This window comes from Scylla paramamosain, chromosome 49 (genome assembly GCF_035594125.1).
Source record: "Scylla paramamosain isolate STU-SP2022 chromosome 49, ASM3559412v1, whole genome shotgun sequence".
NCBI classification, from domain to species: domain Eukaryota; kingdom Metazoa; phylum Arthropoda; class Malacostraca; order Decapoda; family Portunidae; genus Scylla; species Scylla paramamosain.
Window position 1 is genome coordinate 185,001 of NC_087199.1, and position 22,500 is coordinate 207,500.

At 42.7% G+C, this 22,500-nt stretch overlaps 2 protein-coding genes and 1 long non-coding RNA gene across 6 annotated transcripts in view; all 3 read left to right on the plus strand.

Moving 5' to 3' along the window:
- The window catches only part of LOC135095420 (uncharacterized), a 14,453-nt gene extending 13,186 nt beyond the window's left edge, over positions 1-1,267 (plus strand). For all 4 annotated transcript variants that reach the window (XR_010264384.1, XR_010264385.1, XR_010264386.1 and 1 more), the window contains one exon: positions 1-1,267. This exon is cut by the window's left edge and continues 7,232 nt beyond it. This is a non-coding gene — a long non-coding RNA (uncharacterized LOC135095420).
- A 4,984-nt stretch (positions 1,268-6,251) lies between these two features.
- On the plus strand, positions 6,252-11,258 carry LOC135095452 (macro domain-containing protein PG1779-like). Its single transcript, XM_063996301.1, has 3 exons — positions 6,252-6,623; positions 7,738-8,010; positions 9,361-11,258. The coding sequence occupies exons 1-3, from the start codon at positions 6,314-6,316 to the stop codon at positions 9,657-9,659; spliced, it is 882 nt and encodes a 293-aa protein (XP_063852371.1). The 5' UTR covers positions 6,252-6,313; the 3' UTR covers positions 9,660-11,258.
- A 4,837-nt stretch (positions 11,259-16,095) lies between these two features.
- LOC135095453 (tyrosine-protein kinase Src64B-like) overlaps positions 16,096-22,500 on the plus strand; it is a 10,511-nt gene continuing 4,106 nt past the window's right edge. Inside the window, 11 exon segments of the mRNA XM_063996302.1 lie at positions 16,096-16,237; positions 17,104-17,163; positions 17,317-17,445; positions 18,172-18,324; positions 18,509-18,568; positions 19,173-19,208; positions 19,991-20,117; positions 20,284-20,382; positions 20,895-21,021; positions 21,688-21,814; positions 22,379-22,500. The exon segment at positions 22,379-22,500 is cut by the window's right edge and continues 43 nt beyond it. Coding sequence (XP_063852372.1) covers positions 17,376-17,445; positions 18,172-18,324; positions 18,509-18,568; positions 19,173-19,208; positions 19,991-20,117; positions 20,284-20,382; positions 20,895-21,021; positions 21,688-21,814; positions 22,379-22,500 — 921 coding nt within the window. The 5' untranslated portion in view covers positions 16,096-16,237; positions 17,104-17,163; positions 17,317-17,375.

Here is a 22,500-nt window from a genome sequence, read left to right on the forward strand (position 1 = left end):
TATTCCCGAGCGCCGTTCCGTTATTGTATTCCCGAGCGCCGTTCCGTTACTGTATTCCCGAGCGCCGTTCCGTTGTTGTATTCCTGAGCGCCGTTCCGTTGTTGTATTCCCGAGCGCCGTTCCGTTACTGTATTCCCGAGCGCCGTTCCGTTACTGTATTCCTGAGCGCCGTTCCGTTACTGTATTCCCGAGCGCCGTTCCGTTACTGTATTCCTGAGCGCCGTTCCGTTACTGTATTCCCGAGCGCCGTTCCGTTACTGTATTCCTGAGCGCCGTTCCGTTACTGTATTCCCGAGCGCCGTTCCGTTGTTGTATTCCCGAGCGCCGTTCCGTTGTTGTATTCCCGAGCGCCGTTCCGTTACTGTATTCCCGAGCGCCGTTCCGTTGTTGTATTCCCGAGCGCCGTTCCGTTGTTGTATTCCCGAGCGCCGTTCCGTTGTTGTATTCCCGAGCGCCGTTCCGTTATTGTATTCCCGAGCGCCGTTCCGTTATTGTATTCCCGAGCGCCGTTCCGTTATTGTATTCCCGAGCGCCGTTCCGTTGTATTCCCGAGCGTCAGTAATTCCGTAGTTGTATTCCAGGGAACCAGAGGCAAGACAGAACACCAGAAGGAATGGAGGAGTGCATCCCAGGCAAAAGCCAGGGGTTTCACCGGCCTGGGAATGTACAAACCCCTCATCTCTGATACCTTCGTTATTAAGTAATTAATAGATGATGCCCCTGCCTGATGTGAGAGTTCAACATGATCCTCGCACGTTCAAGACAGAAAACTAGTGTTGCTTTCTCTCCCCACTGAAAATATTGGGGTGAGCCAGGCGAGAGTGTCAGTGCCTAGCCTAGCCTAGCAGAAATAGATCTGATGGTTAGTACTGACGAGTCCACGGTCTGTTCTTATTATATTTTTTGTTGCCACTTATTTATTACCCTTAATATTATCGTTATCTTTATTGTTGTTGTTATTATTATGTATTATAGTTGTTTTTATTTCAGTCTTTTTATTATTATTATTATTATTATTATTATTATTATTATTATTATTATTATTATTATTATTATTATTATTATTATTATTATTATATAATTTGTAATTGTTGTTACTATTATTGTTTGTTATAATTATGATCCACACCTATACTTTTCACGTATTATAAAATGTCTAGGCCCACCCAGTATGACTATATCCTCAGCACAGTGGTACATGGCCCTGTAGCTTGTACCATCACTCATTATTACCATTGTAATTGTGTTTACAATTTGTATTTATTGATTGATTGATTCATTCATTCATTTTTACTACTACTACTACTACTACTACTACTACTACTACCACCACCACCATTATTCAGTAGAGTTTGAATGGTGTTTTTAAAATGTTGCTGTATATTTATTATTGTACTTGTTTGTTTTGTGTGTGTGTGTGTGTGTGTATATATATATATATATATATATATATATATATATATATATATATATATATATATATATATATATATATATATATATATATATATATATATATGTATGTATGTATGTATGTATGTACACACACATACATATTATGGGAGGAAATAAAACAGGTTACCCTCGACACAGGGAAGAGAGAATTTTAGAGGGGGAGGGGGGGGTTAAAGCAAATGTAGATGGCTAGGCATGTAATATTTTTTGTTTTTAGGTTATAGATGAGACGAGCTTAGAGAAGTGGGAAGGAGGAATAAGGAGAAATAGTGGATAAAAGAATTATTGTATGGGGGGCAAAGACTGGCGGACATATGGGTAAGAATCTGGGAGTGATGGAGAAGTAATGAATTGATTACTTGCCCAGGTAAGTGGGAGTGCCCCCTCTAGGATGATTAAATGGTATATTGTAAAAAATGTGGGTGCTGAACGATGCCAGTAACGTGAAGTGCGGCATTATCAAGGAAATACTATGTAGCATAGTAATTGCAGTGAGGGGGGGAAAAAAAATTAAAGGCCACAGTATTTCGTAATACATGACCACGAGCATATCAGAAAAATCTTTGAGTGGGCGGAATTACTATTCCTTAATAAGCAAAGGTGGAGCCGTAGATAATGAAAAACAAAAGCAGAGGCTCTGAGGAAGTAACGCTGAGAATTTTAGTACATGCGTACGTCCGTCTAAACAAAACTCTTCTTGCATAATCCCAGAAACGGGCCATATACCAAGTATTAAAAAAAAATGACTACTTGCAGGTAAGTTTACCGTTTAATTGAACAGTACGTAATGTTTAATATTAATGTTACGTTAATGCAATACCATTTCGTGTTTAGTGTGCAAAGTAATGTGTAATAATAGATCAAGATATGGTAGGTCGCTCACTGGAGTAGGCTTCATAAGGTATTGATATGAACTAACAACCATTTAAGTCATTTCTTCAGTGGGCTCTTATTTTGGGAAATCCCTCGTATGAACAACAGGAAAAAAGTTACTTGTCATCCCCACCTGTTTTAATAGTTTTCTTGACATGTACCGTTTATATAGTAATGTTATAATACCTATTAGGCAGGATTAAGTTTTAGGTGCTACTTTGGGGATAGAAACAGTTCAAGAAGGATTAGCACGACAGGATTATGACCGAGCTCACACGCTACTAACATCCCTTGGGATGATTAATTGAGCTGTGGATCATACCACACCTTACAAGGTCCACTCCCCCATTCAGCAATCTGCCTCTCTGAAGAGGCTCAGTAGAGGACTTTAGGTATCTTGCGAGGGAGGAAGCAGTCACGCAGGTAGAGGTTGGAGGACAGGAAACTGACCATAGGGAAATTGGGTACAATTTAGAATGGGAAGAAACTGTTAGAAACAAAAATACTAGTAAAATACCTGACTTTAGGAGAGCAGATTTTGAATTAAAAAGGTACCTTCAAGGAACGGACTGGCAAAGGGTGCCGGGTGAGGTCAGGGACGGAGTTCAGAGAGAACAGATGGAAATAGGTAGGAGTGTTTCATACAGGGACTGCCACGTGTAAGCCTGGTCGCTTCTTGCAGCTTCCCTTATTTCTTGTGTTCTTATGAGAAGGCAGGATGAGAGAGGTGAGGCGTGAGGGTGTAGGACGAGGAGGGAAGATGTGTCCGGAAGGGAGGAAAGAGGAAGGGGGGAGATAGGTGTATGTTGGAATGTCAGGTCATGCTGAAATGAGAGAGGTGAGGTCGAGGCCAGTAGATGGAGTGGAGAAGATGGTAGGGGACGAGCTGAGGGGATTAGGTGAAGTAAATGTAGATAAATTGTATAAATATTTCGTAAAGTTCATACAGGTCAGTTAGTAAATATCCCGTATAGAACAATAAGATCACAAAAAAAAAATTTGCCGTTAATTTCTGTCTTTAGAAAATCACTGGAGTTGGGTGAGGTACCACTAATGTGGAGGCAGGCTAATGTAGTACCCATCTTTAAGAAAGAAGATAAAACTTTAGCGTCTAATTATAGACCTGTCAGCTTAACTTCAGTTGTAGGTAAAATGTTAGAGTCAATAATAGCGAGGAACATTTAGACAAACAACTTGATAAATCAGTCACAGCATGGCTTCACGAAGGGGAAGTCTTGCCTGACAAACTTGTTAAGTTTTTACAGTAAGGTGTACGAGGCAGTAGGTAATGGTGATAGTTATGATATATCTGGACTTTAGTAAAACATTTGACAAGGTCCCCCATCAAAGGCTCCTGAGAAAGGTTAGGGCACACGGGATAGATGGGAAGGTGTTAGGCTGGATAGAGTCATGGCTTGGTAACAGGTGACAGAGTGGTAAGAAACGGCTCAAAATCCGAGTGGGGTCAGTATTAGGGCCATTGTTATTTCTAATATATATATCAATGGCTTGGATAGTGGAATTAGTAGTGATGTTAGTAAATTTGCGGATGACACAAAGATAGATTAATTAGGTCAGAATCGGATGCCATCGCCTTGCAGGCAGACTTAGAATGAACGAATGGACGGATAGATGGCAAATGCAATTTTTTATCATGAAATGCAAAGTGCTTAGCGTAGGTAGAGGAAACCCACACAATAGGTACACATTAAACGACCAAACTCTGGTAGGTACAGGGTAGGAGAAAGATTTAGGAGTTGTAGTTAGCTCTGAACTCCGTCTAGGGAAACAATGCACAGAAGCCAGAAACAAGGCAAATAGGGTACTAGGATTGATTTTTAGGAGTGTTAAAAGTAGAAGGCGGGAAGTAATATTAAAGTTATGCTTGGCGCTGGTCAGACCTCATCTAGACTACGCTGTGCAATTCTGGTCCCCACATTACAGGAAAGATAAAGGTCTATTAGAATCAGTACAGAGGAGAATGACTAAAAGGATACAGGGGATGAGGAGTATTCCTTACGAGGCGAGGTTGAAGCTGTTTAATTTACATTCTTTAGAGAGACGTAGGTTAAGAGGGGACCTGATAGAAGTCTCTAAGTGGTATAAGGGTCATAACAAGGGAGATGTAAGCAAAATTCTTAGGATCAGCAACCAGAGTAGAACAAGAAATAAAGGGTTCAAGCTTTAAAAAAAAAAAAATATATATATATATATAATTTGGTATTACTGAAAAGAAAATGTAGGTTATTCTCTCAAACTATCTATCTATCTAATTATATCTATCTGTGGTGGCATAGGGGGGGAGGCTGAGTAGGTGGGGCACAGAGGAGGGGGCCCCTAATCACACTGATCCTGGTAGAGTCTTAGAAAAGATTGGATTGAGTGCAAAGATAGTTAACATAGTGCAAAGTATGTATGTGGACACAAGAGCTAGATACAGGCTAGGAGACATAGAAACAGACTGGGTGAAGAGTGAGAGAGGAGTTAGGCAGGGCTGTATATATTCACCAACCCTTTTTAGCCTGTATACAGAGGAGCTAGCAGCCAGGATGAGAAGAATGAATACAGGGGTAAGTGTCGGGAATGATAAAGTATGTGTGCTCCTTTATGCAGATGATGTAGTTGTTATGAGTGAATCGGCAGATGAGCTTCAAAGTTTGTTGGATGTAGTGGATGGCTATGGTAGAGACTTTGGAGTAAGGTTTAGCAGTGAGAAAAGCAAAGTAATGATTGTGAATAGGTCAGAGGATGAAAGTAATGTGGTATGGAGACTTGGAGAGAATGAGTTGAGACAGGTGCAAGAATACAAGTACTTAGGGATGTGGATGAGTCCTAGTGGGTGTGCAAAGGCAAAGAATGAAAAGATAAGTATGCTAAACCAGTAGGTAGGTCGATTGGCAAGCGCGGCAAGGATGAGAGCAAGTAAGTATGATGTGTTGAGAGAAGTGTGGAAGAGTGTGGCTGTGCCATGTATAATGTATGGTATGGATGTGATTGCATGGAATGAAAGTGAAATTGATAAGTTAGAAGTGGGCCAGAATAGAGTAGCAAGGATGGCACTGAGTGCACCGAGGTGCACAGCAGTTGAAGCCTTGAGGTGACATGGGATGGAGCACCTTCAGAGAAAGACTGACAAAAGCCACACTTAGGTACAAGATTAGGCTTGAGAGAATGGATGATGCAAGGATAGCAAGGAAGGTGTACCTGTGGAATGAAAGTGGAAGCAAATGGAGGAAGAGATGCATGAGAATGACAGACAGGAATGGATTGCAAGTTGTGTGGGCGATAAGAATGGCTGGTAGGAATCAAAATGAGCGTGAATGGGTGGTAACAAGAGGAGGCAGAGTGGGAGCCGAATGGGATGTGAGAAAATGGAAGAATGAGATAGACAAAGAAGTGAAATGTGTGGGATTGAATGAATGGAAGAATGAGATGGAAAGAAAGAAGACCTTGGAATGGTACAAGGAGAAAGAGGCCCCGAGGTATGAAAGGTGGTATGATGGAAGCCTGGGTGGTGATCTTCTCTTCCGAGCGAGGGCACAGTGTGAATGCAAGGAGTTACAGGTGGTCAGGAGTTACAGGTGAGTCCCGCAGCAAAGTGTGGCAGATGTGTGACATGGGAGAGGATGAGACGGTGGAACATGTGGTGCTGGAGTGTGTGAAGTATGCCAGAGACAGGAATGAGATGATGCAAGTGATACTGACTGAGTTAGGGCATGATAGGAATGAAAGAGTGGAGAAGACGGGAAAAGAGTGGATGGTGTTGTTGCTGGGACTGTGTAGAGAGGCGAATGAAAGGATGATTGAGGCGGTGAAAGAGTTTGGAGAGAATGTGGCGTGCCAGGTGTATGAACAATTAGGATAGAGGATGCTGTTCCTTTCTCTTTTTTTTTTTTTCTCCTTCTACAGGAGTGGCCGATCCAAAGGCCTGGCTCAGGAGTGATCCTGTGCCACCTGTACCATCAAGATCAAGATCAAGGTCATAATGGTGACTGGGTTGTTCTCACTGTCAATTCGCTCATCTTTAACCGCTTCTCCTCGCCTTAACACCCACTCCTTAGGCCTGCCACTCCCAGGACAGAAAATTGCAGGCCCATTCTTCAAATCCCCAAGAGAAGAGGTCTTAAATATGTCTACGGGGGGAAATAGAGACGATTATAAATGGCAGAAAGAACACTACCTTAATCTCGACCTAACTGGAAGGAGAAGCAATTATTCAGGCTACGTGCCCCTCCCCGCTGTCCTGCCGTGGCCTAAGTACTACGAGGCCAATAAATACGCTGTCGATAAATCTGGTGAGTGTCTGAATGTCTGTCTGTGTCTGGGGTGTGGTGGGCGGCCGGTGTGTGTGTGACGGGTCCCAAACACGTTAGTTATTTGGTGATTTCAGAGTTTGTGTTGTTGTTTTCCTTGCCTTTTCTTCTTTTTTGGGATTGTGTTGAGTTTTTGTGACTGTTGTTCGTGGTGGTGGTGGTGGTGGTTGAGGTGTATTGAACGTGCGTGTGTGCGTGTGTTTTGTTATTGATGTTTTATTTATTTTTTTATCTATAGGTATCTAAAATGTCTACCAGTGATGAATATGCTTGTTTTTTATCATTTATTTATTATTTTGAATTGTGTAGTGATTATCCCACCCAATGACCACTACAACCAAACCAATTCATGGAACTTATTGCACTTTAACCTAACCTAATCTAACTTAACTCAACCTAACCTAACTCAACCTAACCTGACTCAACCTAACCTGTCTTAAACCTAACTCAACCTTACCTGTCTTAAACCTAACTCAACCTAACCTGTCTTAAACCTAACTCAACCTAACCTGTCTTAACTCATTCTAACCTAACTTAACCTCACTTAACCTAACTCAACCTAACCTAACTTAACCTAACTCAACCTAATCTAACTTAACTCAACCTAACCTAATTATTTAATTCTCCTGGCTGCACAGTCCAAGATAAGACCAGTTGCCAGTTCCTCCATGTGAATCCACCTTAAACCCAGCCTAACCTAACCTAACCTGACCTAACCCAGCCTAACCGAACCTAACCTGACCAAACCCAGCCTAACCTAACCTAAACTGACCTAACCCAGCCTAACCGAACCTAACCTGACCAAACCCAGCCTAACCTAACCTAAACTGACCTAACCCAGCCTAACCTAACCTAACCTGGCCAAACCTAACCAAACCTAACCCAGTCTAACTTAACCTAACGTAGCCAAGCCAAGTCAAACCCGACCTAATCCAGCCAAACCGCAACCCAACCTAGCCCTACCCAACGTGACCCGACCCAACCCGACCCAGCCCAACTAAACCTAACCCAACCCTACGTGACCCGACCCGACCTAGCCCAGCCCTACCTAACCTGACCTGACCCAGCCGAAACTAATCTGACCTGACCCTTACAGCCCTCAGCGCCAACAGGACGCAGGAGCTGTTGAGTGGCAGTATCTATTCAAGAGATAACGACCTAAACAACAAGGTGTCAATTTTCGTGGGTGACATAACTAAACTGGAGGTGGACGCCATTGTCAACGCTGCCAACAACAGCCTGCGAGGGGGTGGCGGTGTTGACGGGGCGGTGCACAGGGCCGCCGGGAAGTACCTGTTTGATGAGTGCGTCACCCTCAATGGATGTCAAACTGGTGATGCCAAGATTACTGGTGGATACAGACTGCCTGGTAGGTGTTTGTGTGTGTTTTGGGGTGTTTTGGGTGTGTTTTAGGGTGTTTTGCTGTGTTTTGGGTGTTTTGGGGGTGTTTGGGTTCATTTTGGGGTGTTTTGGGTGAGTTTGGGACTGTTTTGTGTGTGTGTTTGGATGTGTTTTGGGGTGTTTGGGTGAGTTTAGGAGTCTTGTGTGTTTTTGGGTGTGTTTTGGGGTATTTGGGTGTGTTTTATGGTGTTTATGAGTGTTTGGGGGTGTGTGGCTGTGTTTGGGTGTGTTTTGGGGTGTTTAGGTGTGTTTTGGAGTGTTTTTGGAATATTTTGTGTTTGTTTGAGTGTTTTGTGTGTGTTTGGGTGTGTTTGAGTGTGTTTAGGTGTGTTTTTGAGTGTTGTGTGTGTTTGTGTGTGTGTGTGTGTGTGTGTGTGTATTTTGAGTTATTTTTGTTATATTATCGTTTTATTTTTGTTTTCTTTGCCTTTATTTATTCAAGGTGCGTAATTTTTTGTCTTATCGTCAGTTTCCATGTGTTTTTCATGTGTTTTATTAATTTTCGGGTGCGCGTCTGTTTTGTGTGGCCTTTGCGTGCGTTTGGGGGGACCATTCCAGCCTCTGCCAATGCATCCTAGCCTCTTCCAGTCCATTCCAGCTTCTCTCGGTGCATGCCAGCCTCTCCCAGTGCATCTCAGCCTCTCCCAGTGCATCCCAGCCTCTCCCAGTGCATCTCAGCCTCTCCCAGTGCATCCCAGCCTCTCCCAGTGCATCTCAGCCTCTCCCAGTGCATCCCAGCCTCTCCCAGTGCATCTCAGCCTCTCCCAGTGCATCCTAGCCTCTCCCAGTGCATCCCAGCCTCTTCCAGCAGATTCTATCCTCTTCTAGTGCATCCCAGCCTCTCCTAGTCCATCCCAGCTTCTCTCAGTGCATCCCAGCCTCTCCAAGTCCATCTGAGCTTCTGTCAAAGCATCCCAGCTTCTCTCAATCCCAGCCTCTCCTAGTGCATCCCAGCCTCTCCCAGTGCATCTCAGCCTCTCCCAGTCCATTTCAGTCTCTCCCAGTGCATCCCAGCCTCTCCCTGTCCACCCCAGCCTCTCCCAGTCCATCCTAGCTTGTCCCAGTGCATCCCAACCTTTCCTGGTGTATCCCAGCCTCTCCCAGTGCATCCCAGCCTCTCCCTGTCTACCCCAGCCTCTCCCAGTCTATCCAATCATGTTCCAATCTCTAATCCATTTCCCTCCCAGCCTCTCACAATCCACTCCAGCCTCCCAGCCTCTCCCAGCACCCCTCTCTCTCTCTCTTGCACCTTTGTCAAGCCCCTAAGCCCACCCCCAGCACCACCACACCCTCCTCACTCTCCCTCTCTGTCTTGCAGCGCGGTACATCATCCACACGGTCGGCCCAGTAGGAGAGAGACCCGCCTTGCTCGAGTCCTGCTATCGACGTTCTCTCCAGATTGCCATGGAAAATAACCTTCGCACTGTGGCCTTCCCCTGCATCTCCACGGGGGTGTATGGGTATCCTGGGGAGGCGGCAGTGAGGGTGGTGCTCCCCATAGTAAGGACGATGCTGGAGGCACACAAAAGGGAGTTCGACAGGGTGATCTTCTGCCTGTTCCTCAAACCTGATGTGGATTTGTATCACCGGTATCTCCCAGTGTTCTTCCCTCTCTAGTGAGGATAGCTTAGGGTTGCCAGACGTCCGGATTTCCCTGGACATATCCGGAAATCAGATAACGAAACCTGCGTCCGGGGGGATTCCTGAAAATCCCTCAAATGTCTGGAATTTCACCTTTCATCATTACTAACTAAAAAATCCATCATTACCAACTGTTAAAAAATCACATTTATTAAATTTACTTGGGTTGAAATGATAGGAGAGAGAGAGAGGGGGGGTTCACCGAGTGGCAACTGCTTTGGTTTGGATTCAGTCAAGACTCTGACGTGTATGGGTCCTGTATGAAGGTGCTTGCAGCCTTCTGGAAATTTGATAGTTGATATATGGCAACCCTATGATAGGTTAGGAGCAGGAGGCGATGGGGTGTGTCTGGGAAAGTGATGGGGTGTTAGGGGAAGTGATGGGGTGTAGGAGGCAGTGATGGGGTGTGTACTAAAGGTGTTTTTTTGTGTTATAAGGTGTTTTCTGTTTTTTTTTTTTATTTTAGGTTAGTTTACGTTAAAGGAAGAGCAAGAGATGTGTGTTTTAAGGTGTTTTAGCAAGAATAGGTGTTTTTTTTGGTGTTTTTTAAGGTGATTTTCTTTATTTTTACTGTTTTGTTTAAGTTAGATTAGTAGAAAAGGGATGGGCTGTTTTATGAATGTTGAAGAGAATGTTTGGAGTGTTTTGTTGTGTGTGTGTGTGTGTGTGTGTGTGTGTGTGTGTGTGTGTGTGTGTGTGTGTGTGTGTCTGGTTAGTTTTAGTCACGAGCCCTTGACCTTTTACACGCTGACCCCCTCAAAGTTGGGTCATTGAAGTTGGGGGTCCTCTCTGTACACCACCCACTCAGCCTCCCCCCCTACCTATGCCACCACAGACAGACAGATAGATAGATAGATAGATAGAGGAGGAGAATAACCTGCATTTTCTTTCAATTTATACCCTTTTATAATTTTCAACGATTTTTCTCCCTCCCATCATGTGCTTCCCTACCTCCCCCACCCCCCCCAGGAGAGTGTCCAGGCCCCCTCCCCCTCACCCTCCCTGTTGAGAACCACTAGCTTAAGTTGTATTAGGTTATAGCAGAGGTTGATGGGGGGTTCTGGGGAGGTTGGGGGTTCTGGGGAGGGGAGGCTGAAATAAAAATGTGAATTATTATAGAAAATGTGAAAATATTGCATAATCCAGCATTGAAATTTGTGTTAACTTGTTGTTAGTGAGTAAAGCTGTTCAGTTATTGTAAGTAATGACAGATTAAAGCTGTATAAGAAATATATTGTAAGTATCTAGTGTGTGTGTATGTGTGTGTGTGGTAAGCCTGGAGTGTCTGTCTGTCTGAGTGTCTGCCTCTATCTCTGTCATTGTCTGTCTGTCTGTCTGTCTGTCTGTCTGTATCTTTATTTGTGTGTGTGTGTGTGTGTGTGTGTGTGTGTGTGTGTGTGTGTGTGTGTGTGTGTGTGTGTGTGTGTGTGTGTGTGTTTCTCTCTCATTTGTGTTGTGTACTTCAGAATAACTCTCTCTCTCTCTCTCTCTCTCTCTCTCTCTCTCTCTCTCTCTCTCTCTCTCTCTCTCTCTCTCTCTCTCTCTCTCTCTCTCTCTCTCTCTCTCTCTCTCTAATGCACAAACCCTTACTCTTCCTCCTCCTCCTCCTCCTCCTCCTCATCCTCCTCCTCCTCCTCTGGATCTAATACTTATAAAAATTACTTAATATTATCATACATAGGAGAGAAGCTTGTGTTTAAAGTGAATGATAAAGTATTAGTAATTTGTTAAGTTTATTTTATGAATATTTGCAGTGTATAGTGAACTTGCAAATATAGTGACAGAATCATTAAGTGTTTTGGCCATGTGTGTGTGTGTGTGTGTGTGTGTTGGTGGTAGTTAAAATTTTTCTTTTTCCTGATTCTTCTTCTTCTTCTTCTTCTTCTTCTTCTTCTTCTTCTTCTTTTTCCATTATTATTACTATTATTATTATTTCTACTGTTTTACCACCACTACCACCACCACTACTACTACTATTACTACTACTACTACTACTACTACTATCATCGTGATCAGAAGGGCTGTGACAGACTTGAAATAATGATGTAAGATTTAAATTACTATTATTATTAACAAATTAGCCTTTATAACCATTTCTCTCTCTCTCTCTCTCTCTCTCTCTCTCTCTCTCTCTCTCTCTCTCTCTCTCTCTCTCTCATTGATATTATTAAGTTTTCAGGCATTTATTTTTTTTAATTATGCGCTATGATTTGAATGTATACTAGCGAATAAACTCAAATTATCGTACATTTTTTTGCTGTTTTTCTAACCTGTTGTGCGCTGTATGATTAATTATGTTCGAATGTGTACTAACGAATAAACTCAAATTATCGTACATTTTTTTGCTGTTTTTCTGACCTGTTGTGCGTTCTGTGTTTAAATATGTTCAGTTTTGTTTTCGTATGTGTTTTATTACCTTCTCTCATTTTCCTTATTAATTGTTTATTTATTCTTATTTTTCTAATATAAGTTTTGTGTCTAAGTTATTTATTTTCTCTCGTGTCAATATATATATATTTTTTTGTTTTCTTTTTGCTTTTCTCGTGTATTTGTGAGTATTATTTTATATGTGCTTTGTTATTTCCTTGTCTCATGTCTTCATTTATTCATCACCCCATTTTTTTCATCTTTTCCTCTGCAATTTTGTATTTTTCTTCGTTATTTCCTATTTATCACGTTCGTCACACTTGCTTTGATAACTCTTACGTTTTTCTTTTTCATATTTTATTTAATTTATTTTCTTTTCATCTCTCCCTCAGTAATTTTGTGCTTTTCTCATTTCATATTTTTATTTCTTTTATCACGTTTCATTTGATAATTACTTTTTTTTCTGCCTTTCTGAAAACCTGATGTGTTTCATATATGCATGTGCCCAGATGTGGTGTGGTGGAGCTCCTGTGGTGGTGTGGTGGTGTGGTGGTATTGTGTTGTGGGTTCTGCCAGGGAGCAGCGCCCCCCGCATCTTCCCCACTCGAAGGGGGTAACCAGGTGTTGACAGGGAAAGAATGAATGGGTCTCTCTCTCTCTCTCTCTCTCTCTCTCTCTCTCTCTCTCTCTCTCTCTCTCTATCTATCTATCTATCTATCTATCTGTCTATCTATCTATCTATCTCTATCTCGTCATAATCATATTTCCCACTATCTCAATATTCCCCATTATCTCCATAGTTTAAATCTCTCCATTTCTTTTTGTCACCCAGGGCTTGTCTCTCTCAGTTCCTCTGTTCTACCTAATATATCTAATTGGTAGCCATAACTTCTTGGTGTGTAGGTTATATTAACTTTGTATCATCAGTATCTCTCTATGTATAATCTTTAGATATCGTTATCTCTAAGTATTGTTGTGAAATTCCATAATTTTTCATAATCTTGTCTCTGGAAGTATAATTTTTTTTTTCATATCTCGATTATCATAATGGATTATTTTTCGTAATTGAATTTATAATATTTATTCAGTTATGCTTATTTGTGTATTTATTTATTTGTTTTATTTATTTGTACATTATGTATTTCCCTGATATTTTTCTCTCTCTCTCGTCACAATAGATAGCATACACGTGCAAAAATATATATTGCTTTAATTTTTCATCTATTTCCTCGCACCCTCTGTGAAAACCCACTGTGGTATGGTCATAAACTTTTGACCCTCGTGGCATCTCGTGGTGTGCTCTCTTTGATCCTCTTATATTACTGCTATACCATTCTTTTCTCCTATTCAACATTTAAATTTCCAAAGACAAAACATGCTATTATCCAGGAAATAATCATAAAATAGAAATATCTTTAGTAAATAGTTAAAATAAGGAGTTTAAATTTATAGTAAAAAGTTTCCGATATCTTATGAGTGCTCTATAAATACTTGGATCCTCTTACACTATGCGTTCTGTCATCTATTGTTCCTGACGTCATATAGTTTTCTCTTCGCTTTAAGTGAATGTTTTCGCACCAGCGTGTTTTCTTATTTCATCATTCAGTGTAAATGTTTTGGTCCAAATATATTAGTATATGGTCGTTATTTTCTTGAGATTTAGATCTAGTTACATGCACAATAATTCAGTAAGCAACATATATTCATTTCAGGCAGTAGACTCGATGCACCGCGGTGATATAGTATTTATCTTTTATATAAACACACCAAACTGTGTTAAAATATTACGAAAATCAGCAAAATCCCTGTTTTTCGTTCGAAATTTACGTTCAGAGGCCACTTATACACAATGTAGCTTTGAATAGATATCTTAGGCAAACCTGTGTTTTCCTGTTTATTTATTCTATTTCTGTATTGCAAAACTTTTCCAAACATTGACTCCATTTGTTTTGTATATTGATAAACTAAACAAGATGCAAACGGTCCAAACCTAACGCAACACACTGCATGCGTTGATGTCGTTGCTAATACTACAACATTTACAATTTCTAAGCAGAAACAAGATTTTCCAGAGATTGGTAGATATGATTAGATACACATTTAATTGTTGCACAATGCTTTGGCAACACAAAGATAGACATGCTTTTATTGCTAAGAAATCTATACAAAAAGATATATTTCTCGTGATGTAATGCATTTAAAATGTTTACCCCCCAAATCACCTCCCCATTACCTCCCCGTCCTCTGACTCCTCCCCATCTCCTTATTTACCCCCCTCCCCACCAAACCCAGAGGGACCCAACCCACCCCTTCCAGTTTTTAGGGGGCACTTAGCTTTGCGGAGATCAATTTTGCCAATATCTCTTCCGTGTGTCGAGGAACTTTGACAAAATCTGGATAAATATTTGGGCATTGACAATTTATAAATATTTATTGTGTTTGAGCAGCGAAATGATCGTGAAATGAAGTGAAATATCACGCAAATGTCGCTCAGAATGGTGGAAATGGTCCCATTCAGAGCATTTCGTGACTTTGCAGGGTAAATATGCAAGATACGCTGTGGATTAGTGATTGCACATGGGTAGTGCAATGCTGGCCACGTCTTGCCACCTGAACACCACCACTACAGCGTCCGGTGCATGTGATGACAGCGTGGAGCGAGAATAACACGTTCACGGCAGCCACACTTCTAACCCGACCAATAATCGTCTCTTGAAGTATCTACAGTTCTTCCATTCACTTGGTAATTGGATTCCTTCCATTCACGGCTTTCCCAGGATGATACATTGTCACTCTATACTGAGTGCGGAACGGCCAGTGGCGGAGGCCGAGGCAGGGGCGGATCACGGCACCTACACTTCTAACCCGACCAATAACCGTCTCTTGAAGTATTTCCAGTTATTCCATTCTTAGTAACTGATAAGCCTATGGATTCCACCCACTCACTGCCTTCCCAGGATGATATATTCAGTTGGTCTCTCTAAACTGAGCGCGGAGCGGCCAGCGGGGGAGGCTGAGGCAGTCAGTGGCCAGCCAAGCCCAGCTACCCAGGCCTAGCGCGCCACGGACCTCCGTGGTCCTCTCCGCTCTACGCCTCTGCCTGACATGCTGGCTGGTGACTGGTCTGCTCCATCCCACTATTATAGCCTCACTGTTGTCTACGATCAGAAAATTATCAATTGGTTTCATATGAGGAGGTCGTTGATAATTGCAGTGTAGATGTTGACAGAATGGTATTGCATGGTATCGCTCTCAGCCTCCCCACCTCTCCACGCATGCAAACCTCTGCCTGTGCATACTCCCTGCTGCTCATCGCCTGCATCTTGAAGCACGATCCCTTCCTACATACTGGCTGATTACCACTTCTTTCATAATCATAAAAAAAATTATGTAGATAATTCTACACAAGAGAACCGCATATCTCGGAGGCAAGGCAACACTCACAAGGTTGTCTGGCGCGCTCGCCGCGACCAGCACGCAAGCTGCCGCTGCCCCAGCCACCCTCTGCTCACTCGCCGCTCACCGCCGCCGACCAGGTCAAGTCCTTCTAGACGCACACGCCCGGAACGCCGAGGTGTGTGTGTGTGTGTGTGTGTGTGTGGGTGGGTGGTAGGTGTGGATGTGGGTGTGTGGGTGTGTGTGTGCGCGCGCGCGCGCTCTTCGATCACTTCTCCAAGACAGGTCACCTGCTCTCCACTTCCCTCGCCAACCTGGTCTTTTCTGACCTGTCCCCACATGTATCTCCTTGCCAGCGCTAATTAATATATTTTAGACACCAGCCCGCCTCTTATCACAATATCTATCCACGCTACGCATCCTTTGCTCCATTATCATCGTGTATCTCCATTAATTGATTTTCATATTTATCATCTCTCCTGACATCCATATTGTCACCCCGATTCGGCCTTCACATCACATATATATGACCCAATAATTCTCTTCCCCAGCGATAATCTATGAATATTATCTCTCAGACGGGCTTGAGATAGCAAGTTGAAGTTGGCGGGGAGAACGAGTCTGCCGTGGAGGGTGTGGGAGAGGGAGGGAGAGGAAGGGAGAGCAAAATGAAAGAGGCTCTGTAACCAGCTTGGTGATGGCGGAGCTGTAAACACTGTCGCGGGGCTTGAGTCTGTCATCCTTTTTGCCCCTAGCGACCCACCGCGCCCTCACACCGCACCCTATTACTGGTGAGCCTTGCTGCGCACCCCTGACCCACGCCGCAGTACAAATAGACCCCCGATAATGGGTGAAATAAGGGCGAAATAGGCGAGTTATGATCTCACGAGTGCCCTGCCGCCTAACACCATCAATCGAATGAAAAGCGTTTGGTGTATTTTGGCTTTTTTTCCGTTGCTGCGTGGGCGGTGGACGTTGTGGGCGTGCAGCAGTGTCCGCCCACGCCCTAGACATTGGTGTGGGTGGGGCATGGGTCAGGAGGAAGTCCCAGTGAGTCAGAATAAGTGAGTGACTGAATTATGAGTCAGAAATGGGTCAGTTATGCTTTGGGTGGTGGTTAGGTCAAGAAGTGGGCGTGTTTGGGGTCACATGGTCAGGTCACGGGCGTACATTTCGTGTCATGAGTGCCTGGTGGGATTGAGGAAGCGCCAAGATGAGTCAGAAGTGAGTCGGTTACCAGGGAGTGAGTCGGGTGAGGTCAGGTCAAGCCGAGTGCGTGTTTAGGGTCACGTAAGGAAGCGAGGTCAACTAGTGAGTAACATAGGGTTAGAAAAGGTGAATATAGAGTCGGTTATGCTTGGTGAAGGTAGGTGAGGTCAGGTCATGCAGTGAATGAGCTGGCAGGGTCACTAATGAAATTTTTATTAATAGCTCTTGTAATTTGTATTAATATATTTTACTAGATTGCATTTATGACTTGTATATTAAGATTTAGTTTAGAATTATTGCTGTTATGAAAATGTGTGTGGTATATTCTCTCTCTCTCTCTCTCTCTCTCTCTCTCTCTCTCTCTCTCTCTCTCTCTCTCTCTCTCTCTCTCTCTCTCTCTCTCTCTCTCTCTCTCTCTCTCTCTCTCTCATTTATTTATTTGTTTCAGTTAAGATGGGTCGACTGAAACACTGTGTTGCTGTGAGGCTGTGCTGTGTGCTGGGTCCTGGTGAGTATGTGTGTGTGTGTGTGTGTGTGTGTGTGTGTGTGTGTGTGTGTGTCCACCTAATTGTGCTGTACAGGGTGAAACAAAAATCATTACTGCATCAATAAATAAAATTAATAATAATAATGTTTGTGTGTGTGTGTGTGTGTGTTGCAGGTGCCTGAGGAGAGGGGGAGGAGGAGGAGGAGGGGGGCAAGGGAGCTGCTGCCACCACAATGGGCCAGAACCTGTGCTGTCCGAAGAAGGGGCAGCCCCCCCCGCCCCACCAGCCCTTCATGGACTTTGGTGAGGCACTGGCACTGTTTGGCACTTTTAAATTAGCTTAGGTTAGGTTAAGTATTGGCTAGGTTAGGTTAGGTTAGGTTAAGGTTATTGGTTAGGTATTGGCTAGGTTAGGTTAAGTATTGGCTAGGTTAGGTTAGGTTTAGTAGGTTAGGTCAAGTATTGGTTAGGTTAGGTTAGTTGAGTATTGGCTAGGTTAGGTTAGGTTCAGTATTGGTTAGGTTAGCTTAGGTTAGGTTATGCTAGTTGAGTATTGGCTAGGTTAGGTTAGGTTATGCTAGGTTAAGTATTGGCTAGGTTAGGTTAAGTATTGGCTAGATTAGGTTAGGTTAAGTATTGGCTAGGTTAGGTTAGGTTAAGTATTGGCTAGGTTAGGTTAGGTTAAGTATTGGCTAGGTTAGGTTAGGTTAAGTATTGGCTGTTATGCTGTATCAATTAATTTTTAGGTCTATTTAATGTATTGGAAGTTAGTTCATTAAGTGGTTATTATTTTGTTTAGTGTGTGTGTGTGTGTGTGTGTGTTTGTGTGTGTGTGTGTGTGTGTGTGTGTGTGTGTGTGTGTGTGTGTGTGTGTGTGTGTCATCCTATCTATGTATCTCTCTAATATTCCATACATATAAAGAATAAGATAGGAGAATATTTACTATAAGATACACAAAAAAAAATAAATAAAAACATCAATTTATACCATTTTTGTGTGTGTGTGTGTGTGTGTGCGTTTGTTTCCAGGTAAGGCTGACGGGGCTGCCATGACGCCACCACACGGAGGGGGAGGGGGCGGATCCAACCCCCGCTACTACCCAGAGCCGGCAAGAGGAAGCCGTCCTGCATATAACTCGCAGCAGCATGGCGTAGATGTAATCAGGTCCAACTCAGGCCAAGGTGTGTGGTGGTGGCGGGTGGTGGTGGGTGTTATAAGATTGTTAGTGTAAGGTATGTGGTATTGATAGTAGTAGTAGTAGTAGTAGTAGTAGTAGTAGTAGTGTGTGTGTTTAAAAATTATCTCGGCCTTTCTATTTATTTTTTCTGTTATTGTGTTTGTTTGTACGTGTGTCTCCCCCCGCAGGTCTTCCCCCACACAGCTGGAGTCAGCACGGCGGACACATGAGGATGAGGAAAGAGTCAGGTATGTTCGTTTGTCCGTTTGTGCGTTTGTCTGTGTGTCTGTTTTCATATTTGCAAACCGTTTGTGTGTTTTAAGTTTATTATTTTGTGTTTTATTTGAAATTTCTCGTGTTTTTTTTTTTTTTTTGCGTGTTTGTTTGTACGTTTGATTTTTTCTGTGTTTATTTATTTATTTGTGTTTTTTTTTTTCAATTTTCATTTATTTTTAGAGTTTTCAATGTGTTTTTTTATTTTTCTATTTATTTTTAAGGTACTTAGAAATTTGTCAGTGTTATATTGTGCATTTTTTTGTGTTTTATTTCAATTTTAGTTACTTCAATTCTTTTCTTTTATTTTTTAGTGTTTAATTATTTTTTCTGGTGTTTTAATAGTCAAGAATGTGCGTGTTTCGTTTCTTGTTGTTTTTTACGTTTTTTTATTCTTATTTTAGCGTTATTTAGCGTATGTCTGTATGTCTGTTTCATTTATTACGTTTAATTTTATTAGTTTGTTTATGATTTGTGTGTTTTTTCCTTGTTTTTTCCATTGGTTTGTGTGTGGCCTGCCTTGCTTGTGGTGGTGGTGGTGGTGGTGGTGGTGCTTGTGTGGTAAATGTGGTGAAATAGTGCGGTACTCCCAGCGGTGGTCCCCTGCACTACAAGGTGGGTGTGGTGGTGGTGGTAGTGGTAGTAGTAGTGGTAGTGGTGGTTGTAGTGGTAGTAGTAGTGGTGGTGGTGGTTGTAATGGTGTGTGTGGTAGTGGTAGGAGGATGAGAAGGGAAAGAATAGTAGTAGTAGTAGTAGTGGTAGTGGTAGTAGTAGTAGTTGTAGTACTTGGGGAGGTGTTGGTGGTGGTGGTGGTGGTGGTGGTGGTGGTGGTGGTGGAAGAGGATGATAGGGGAGGAAGAGGGGAAGGAGGATGGTAATAGTAGCAGTAGCAGTAGTAGTAATAGTAGTAGTAGTAGTAGTAGTAGTAGTAGTAGTAGTAGTAGTAGTAGTAGCAGTAGTAATCTATCTTATATATCATAAAAAAATAATAATAATAAGAACTATTGAAACATTTTTCCTAGTCATTAATTCTCACAATTCTTTTCTTCCTCAACATCCATCCACTCTGTTCCACTTGCATTCCACCTTTCCACCTTGATTCTGCTCCATTCTGACTGTTCCACATGCATTCCACCGTGATTCTGATCCATTCTGACTCTGTTCCTCCTTGTGAAACCCTAGAATAGTAATAGTAGTAGTAGTAGTAGTAGTAGTATTTTATCTCTTCTCTATTAAAAAAATTAATTTATGACAATATTAATAAAAACATCCTATTATGATTAATACTCAAATTTTTTCCCTTCTTTCCAACACTGTGCCCTGTTCCGCCTCAATTCCACCTCACTTCCACATCACTGCCGCTCCGTTCTGCTGCCCCACCCCGTGCCGCCCCACAGAGCCCGGGACGCCCTCCACGCCATCCCGGGGCGGACGCATAGTTCTGGCTATGTACACTTTTCAAGGTCGCAGTAACGGAGAATTGTCATTTGAGAAGGGCGATCGTATGGAAATTATCAATGACTCGTAAGTGTGTGTGTGTGTTTCTCAGAGTCCTTATTGTTATATGTGTGTGTGTGTGTTTGTATGCTTGTATCTATCCAAATCATCACCATTTTCTTATATTACAAAAACCCCAATATTTTACAAGCTTTCTATATCAGCACCAGCAATAACATTCCTCCTTCCACAGCGACACTGACTGGTGGCTGGCCCGACACCTGACCCGACTCATTGAAGGCTACATTCCCAAGAACTATGTGGCCTCTGCTTCATCGCTGGAGTGTCAGGAGTGAGTGTGTGGGGCGTCTTGTGCCCTGCCCTACCTAGCCTTGCCTAACCGCTGCAGAGGATGTAGTAATGATAGTGACAAATTGACAGTTTTTGATATCAGCGTAATTTTTGTGATTCCAGGGTAGTTTTTGTGATTCCAGCCTAGTTTTGTGGTCATTTCAGTCTATTTTTTTATAATTTAAGTTTTTTTTTTCATTTAAGCCTATTTTTTGTCATCTAGGCCTATTTTTTGTTATCTAGGCTTAGTTCTTTGGTATCTAAGTGAAGTTTTTTATCATTCCAGAAAATTTCAGCCTAGTTTTTGTGTCATAAGCCAAGTTTTTATATGATATGAGACTTGTTTTTTGTCATTTATTGTATTTAAGTAAGCTTGTGATGTGCTCTGCCCTGCCAAGCCTTGTTAAGCTCTTACTGTGAATAATAATGGTAATAATAAGTAGTTTTCATTACATTTCATCTACTACTACTACTACTACTCTGTCCTCACATCCCCTAATCTCCCTCTTACAGCTGGTACTTCGGCAAAATAGCACGAAAGGAGGCTGAGAAACTCCTGATGGCCCGAGGGAACCTGAGAGGAACCTTCTTGATCCGAATGTCTGAACAAACCAGTCATGGATACTCACTCAGCATACGGGTCGGTACTACTACTACTACTACTACTATTACTATGACTACTACTGTTTTAAATACATACTCCCTGCCTCTGTCACTTCTTCTTCTGTGTATAGGAAAGAGTGCAGTATTTGTGTGTTAATATGTGGTATCAGACAGCTGTTGGACCATTGAATATATTTAAAGATTATATATGAATTTAATCACCTATATTACCAATGAATAAATGAGAATATAGCTAGTATCTTCCAACGAGACTTGCTTTTCTCTTGCTTGTGACCTCTCTCAACTTTTCCTATTGCATCTCAGCCTATTCCAATTCATCCCAGCCTCTCCCAGTGCATCCCAGCCTCTCCCAGTGCATCTCAGCCTCTCCCAGTCCATCTCAGCCTCTCCCAGTCCATCCCAGCCTCTCCCAGTCCATCCCAGCCTCTCCCAGTTCATCTTAGCCTTTCCCAGTGCTTCTCATCCTCTCCCAGTGCATCCCTGCCTCTCCCAGTGCATCCCAGCCTCTCCTAGTCCATCCCAGCCTCTCCCAGTGCATCCCAGCCTCTCCCAGTGCATCCCAGCCTCTTCCAATCCACCTGAACCACTCTCATTGCATCTTATTCTCTCCCAGTGCATTCCAAGCCTCTTCTGTGCCATTCAACTTCTTTTCCGAGCCTCACCTCACCCTCTTCCACTGCAGGACTGGGACAGCAATAAGGGCGAACACGTGAAACATTACCGGATTAAGGTGACAGATGGTGGCAGTTACTTCATCACCTCCACACAAGCCTTCCGCACCCTCAACGACCTCGTGGACGCGTACAAGAGTGAGTGGCACATATGCACACAAGCACACACACACGCACATACATACACTCAATCACACTCCCATACATACACTGAAAAACGTTGCGAAACACCGTAAAACGCATCAAAACAGGGAAATAACGTCAAAATTACACAAAAAAAATCTTACGTGCCCCACACATGCCCAAACACCGCAAAATACTCAAATAACACTCAAATACACCCAAAAAAAAGCAGATTTTCACACACCCAACTTTGAAAACACCCCAGATCAACCAATACACACCCAAACACACTCAAAACACCCCATACACACCCACAACACCCCAAACACACCCACAACACCCCAAAAAACACCCACAAAACCCTACCATTTCTAATAAAACCTATCCCTTACATCTCCCACACACACACACACACACAGAAAAACACCCCAAAAACACTCAAAACATCCTTAAAAACCTACCATTTCTAAAAAAACACCCCAAACACACTCAAAACACCCTTAAAAACCAACCATTTCTATAAAAAAACACCCTTTCATTACCTTAACCCCTTTTCCTCCTCTTCCCTTGCACACACAGAGAACAACTATGGCCTGGCTTGCCTTCTGCAGTACCCGTGTCCGAGACCTCAGCCTCAAAAGTGGGACCTGTCGAGGGAGACGAAAGACCAATGGGAGATAGAGAGAACAGCACTTACAATG

Excerpts from the sequence above, each read along its gene's own strand:
- LOC135095452 (XM_063996301.1), top strand. The coding sequence starts at position 6,314 with ATGGTGACTGGGTTGTTCTCACTGTCAATTCGCTCATCTTTAACCGCT. Across the intron at positions 6,624-7,737 it reads ATACGCTGTCGATAAATCTG|CCCTCAGCGCCAACAGGACG; the intron begins GTGAGTGTCTGA and ends TGACCCTTACAG. Across the intron at positions 8,011-9,360 it reads TGGTGGATACAGACTGCCTG|CGCGGTACATCATCCACACG; the intron begins GTAGGTGTTTGT and ends TCTGTCTTGCAG.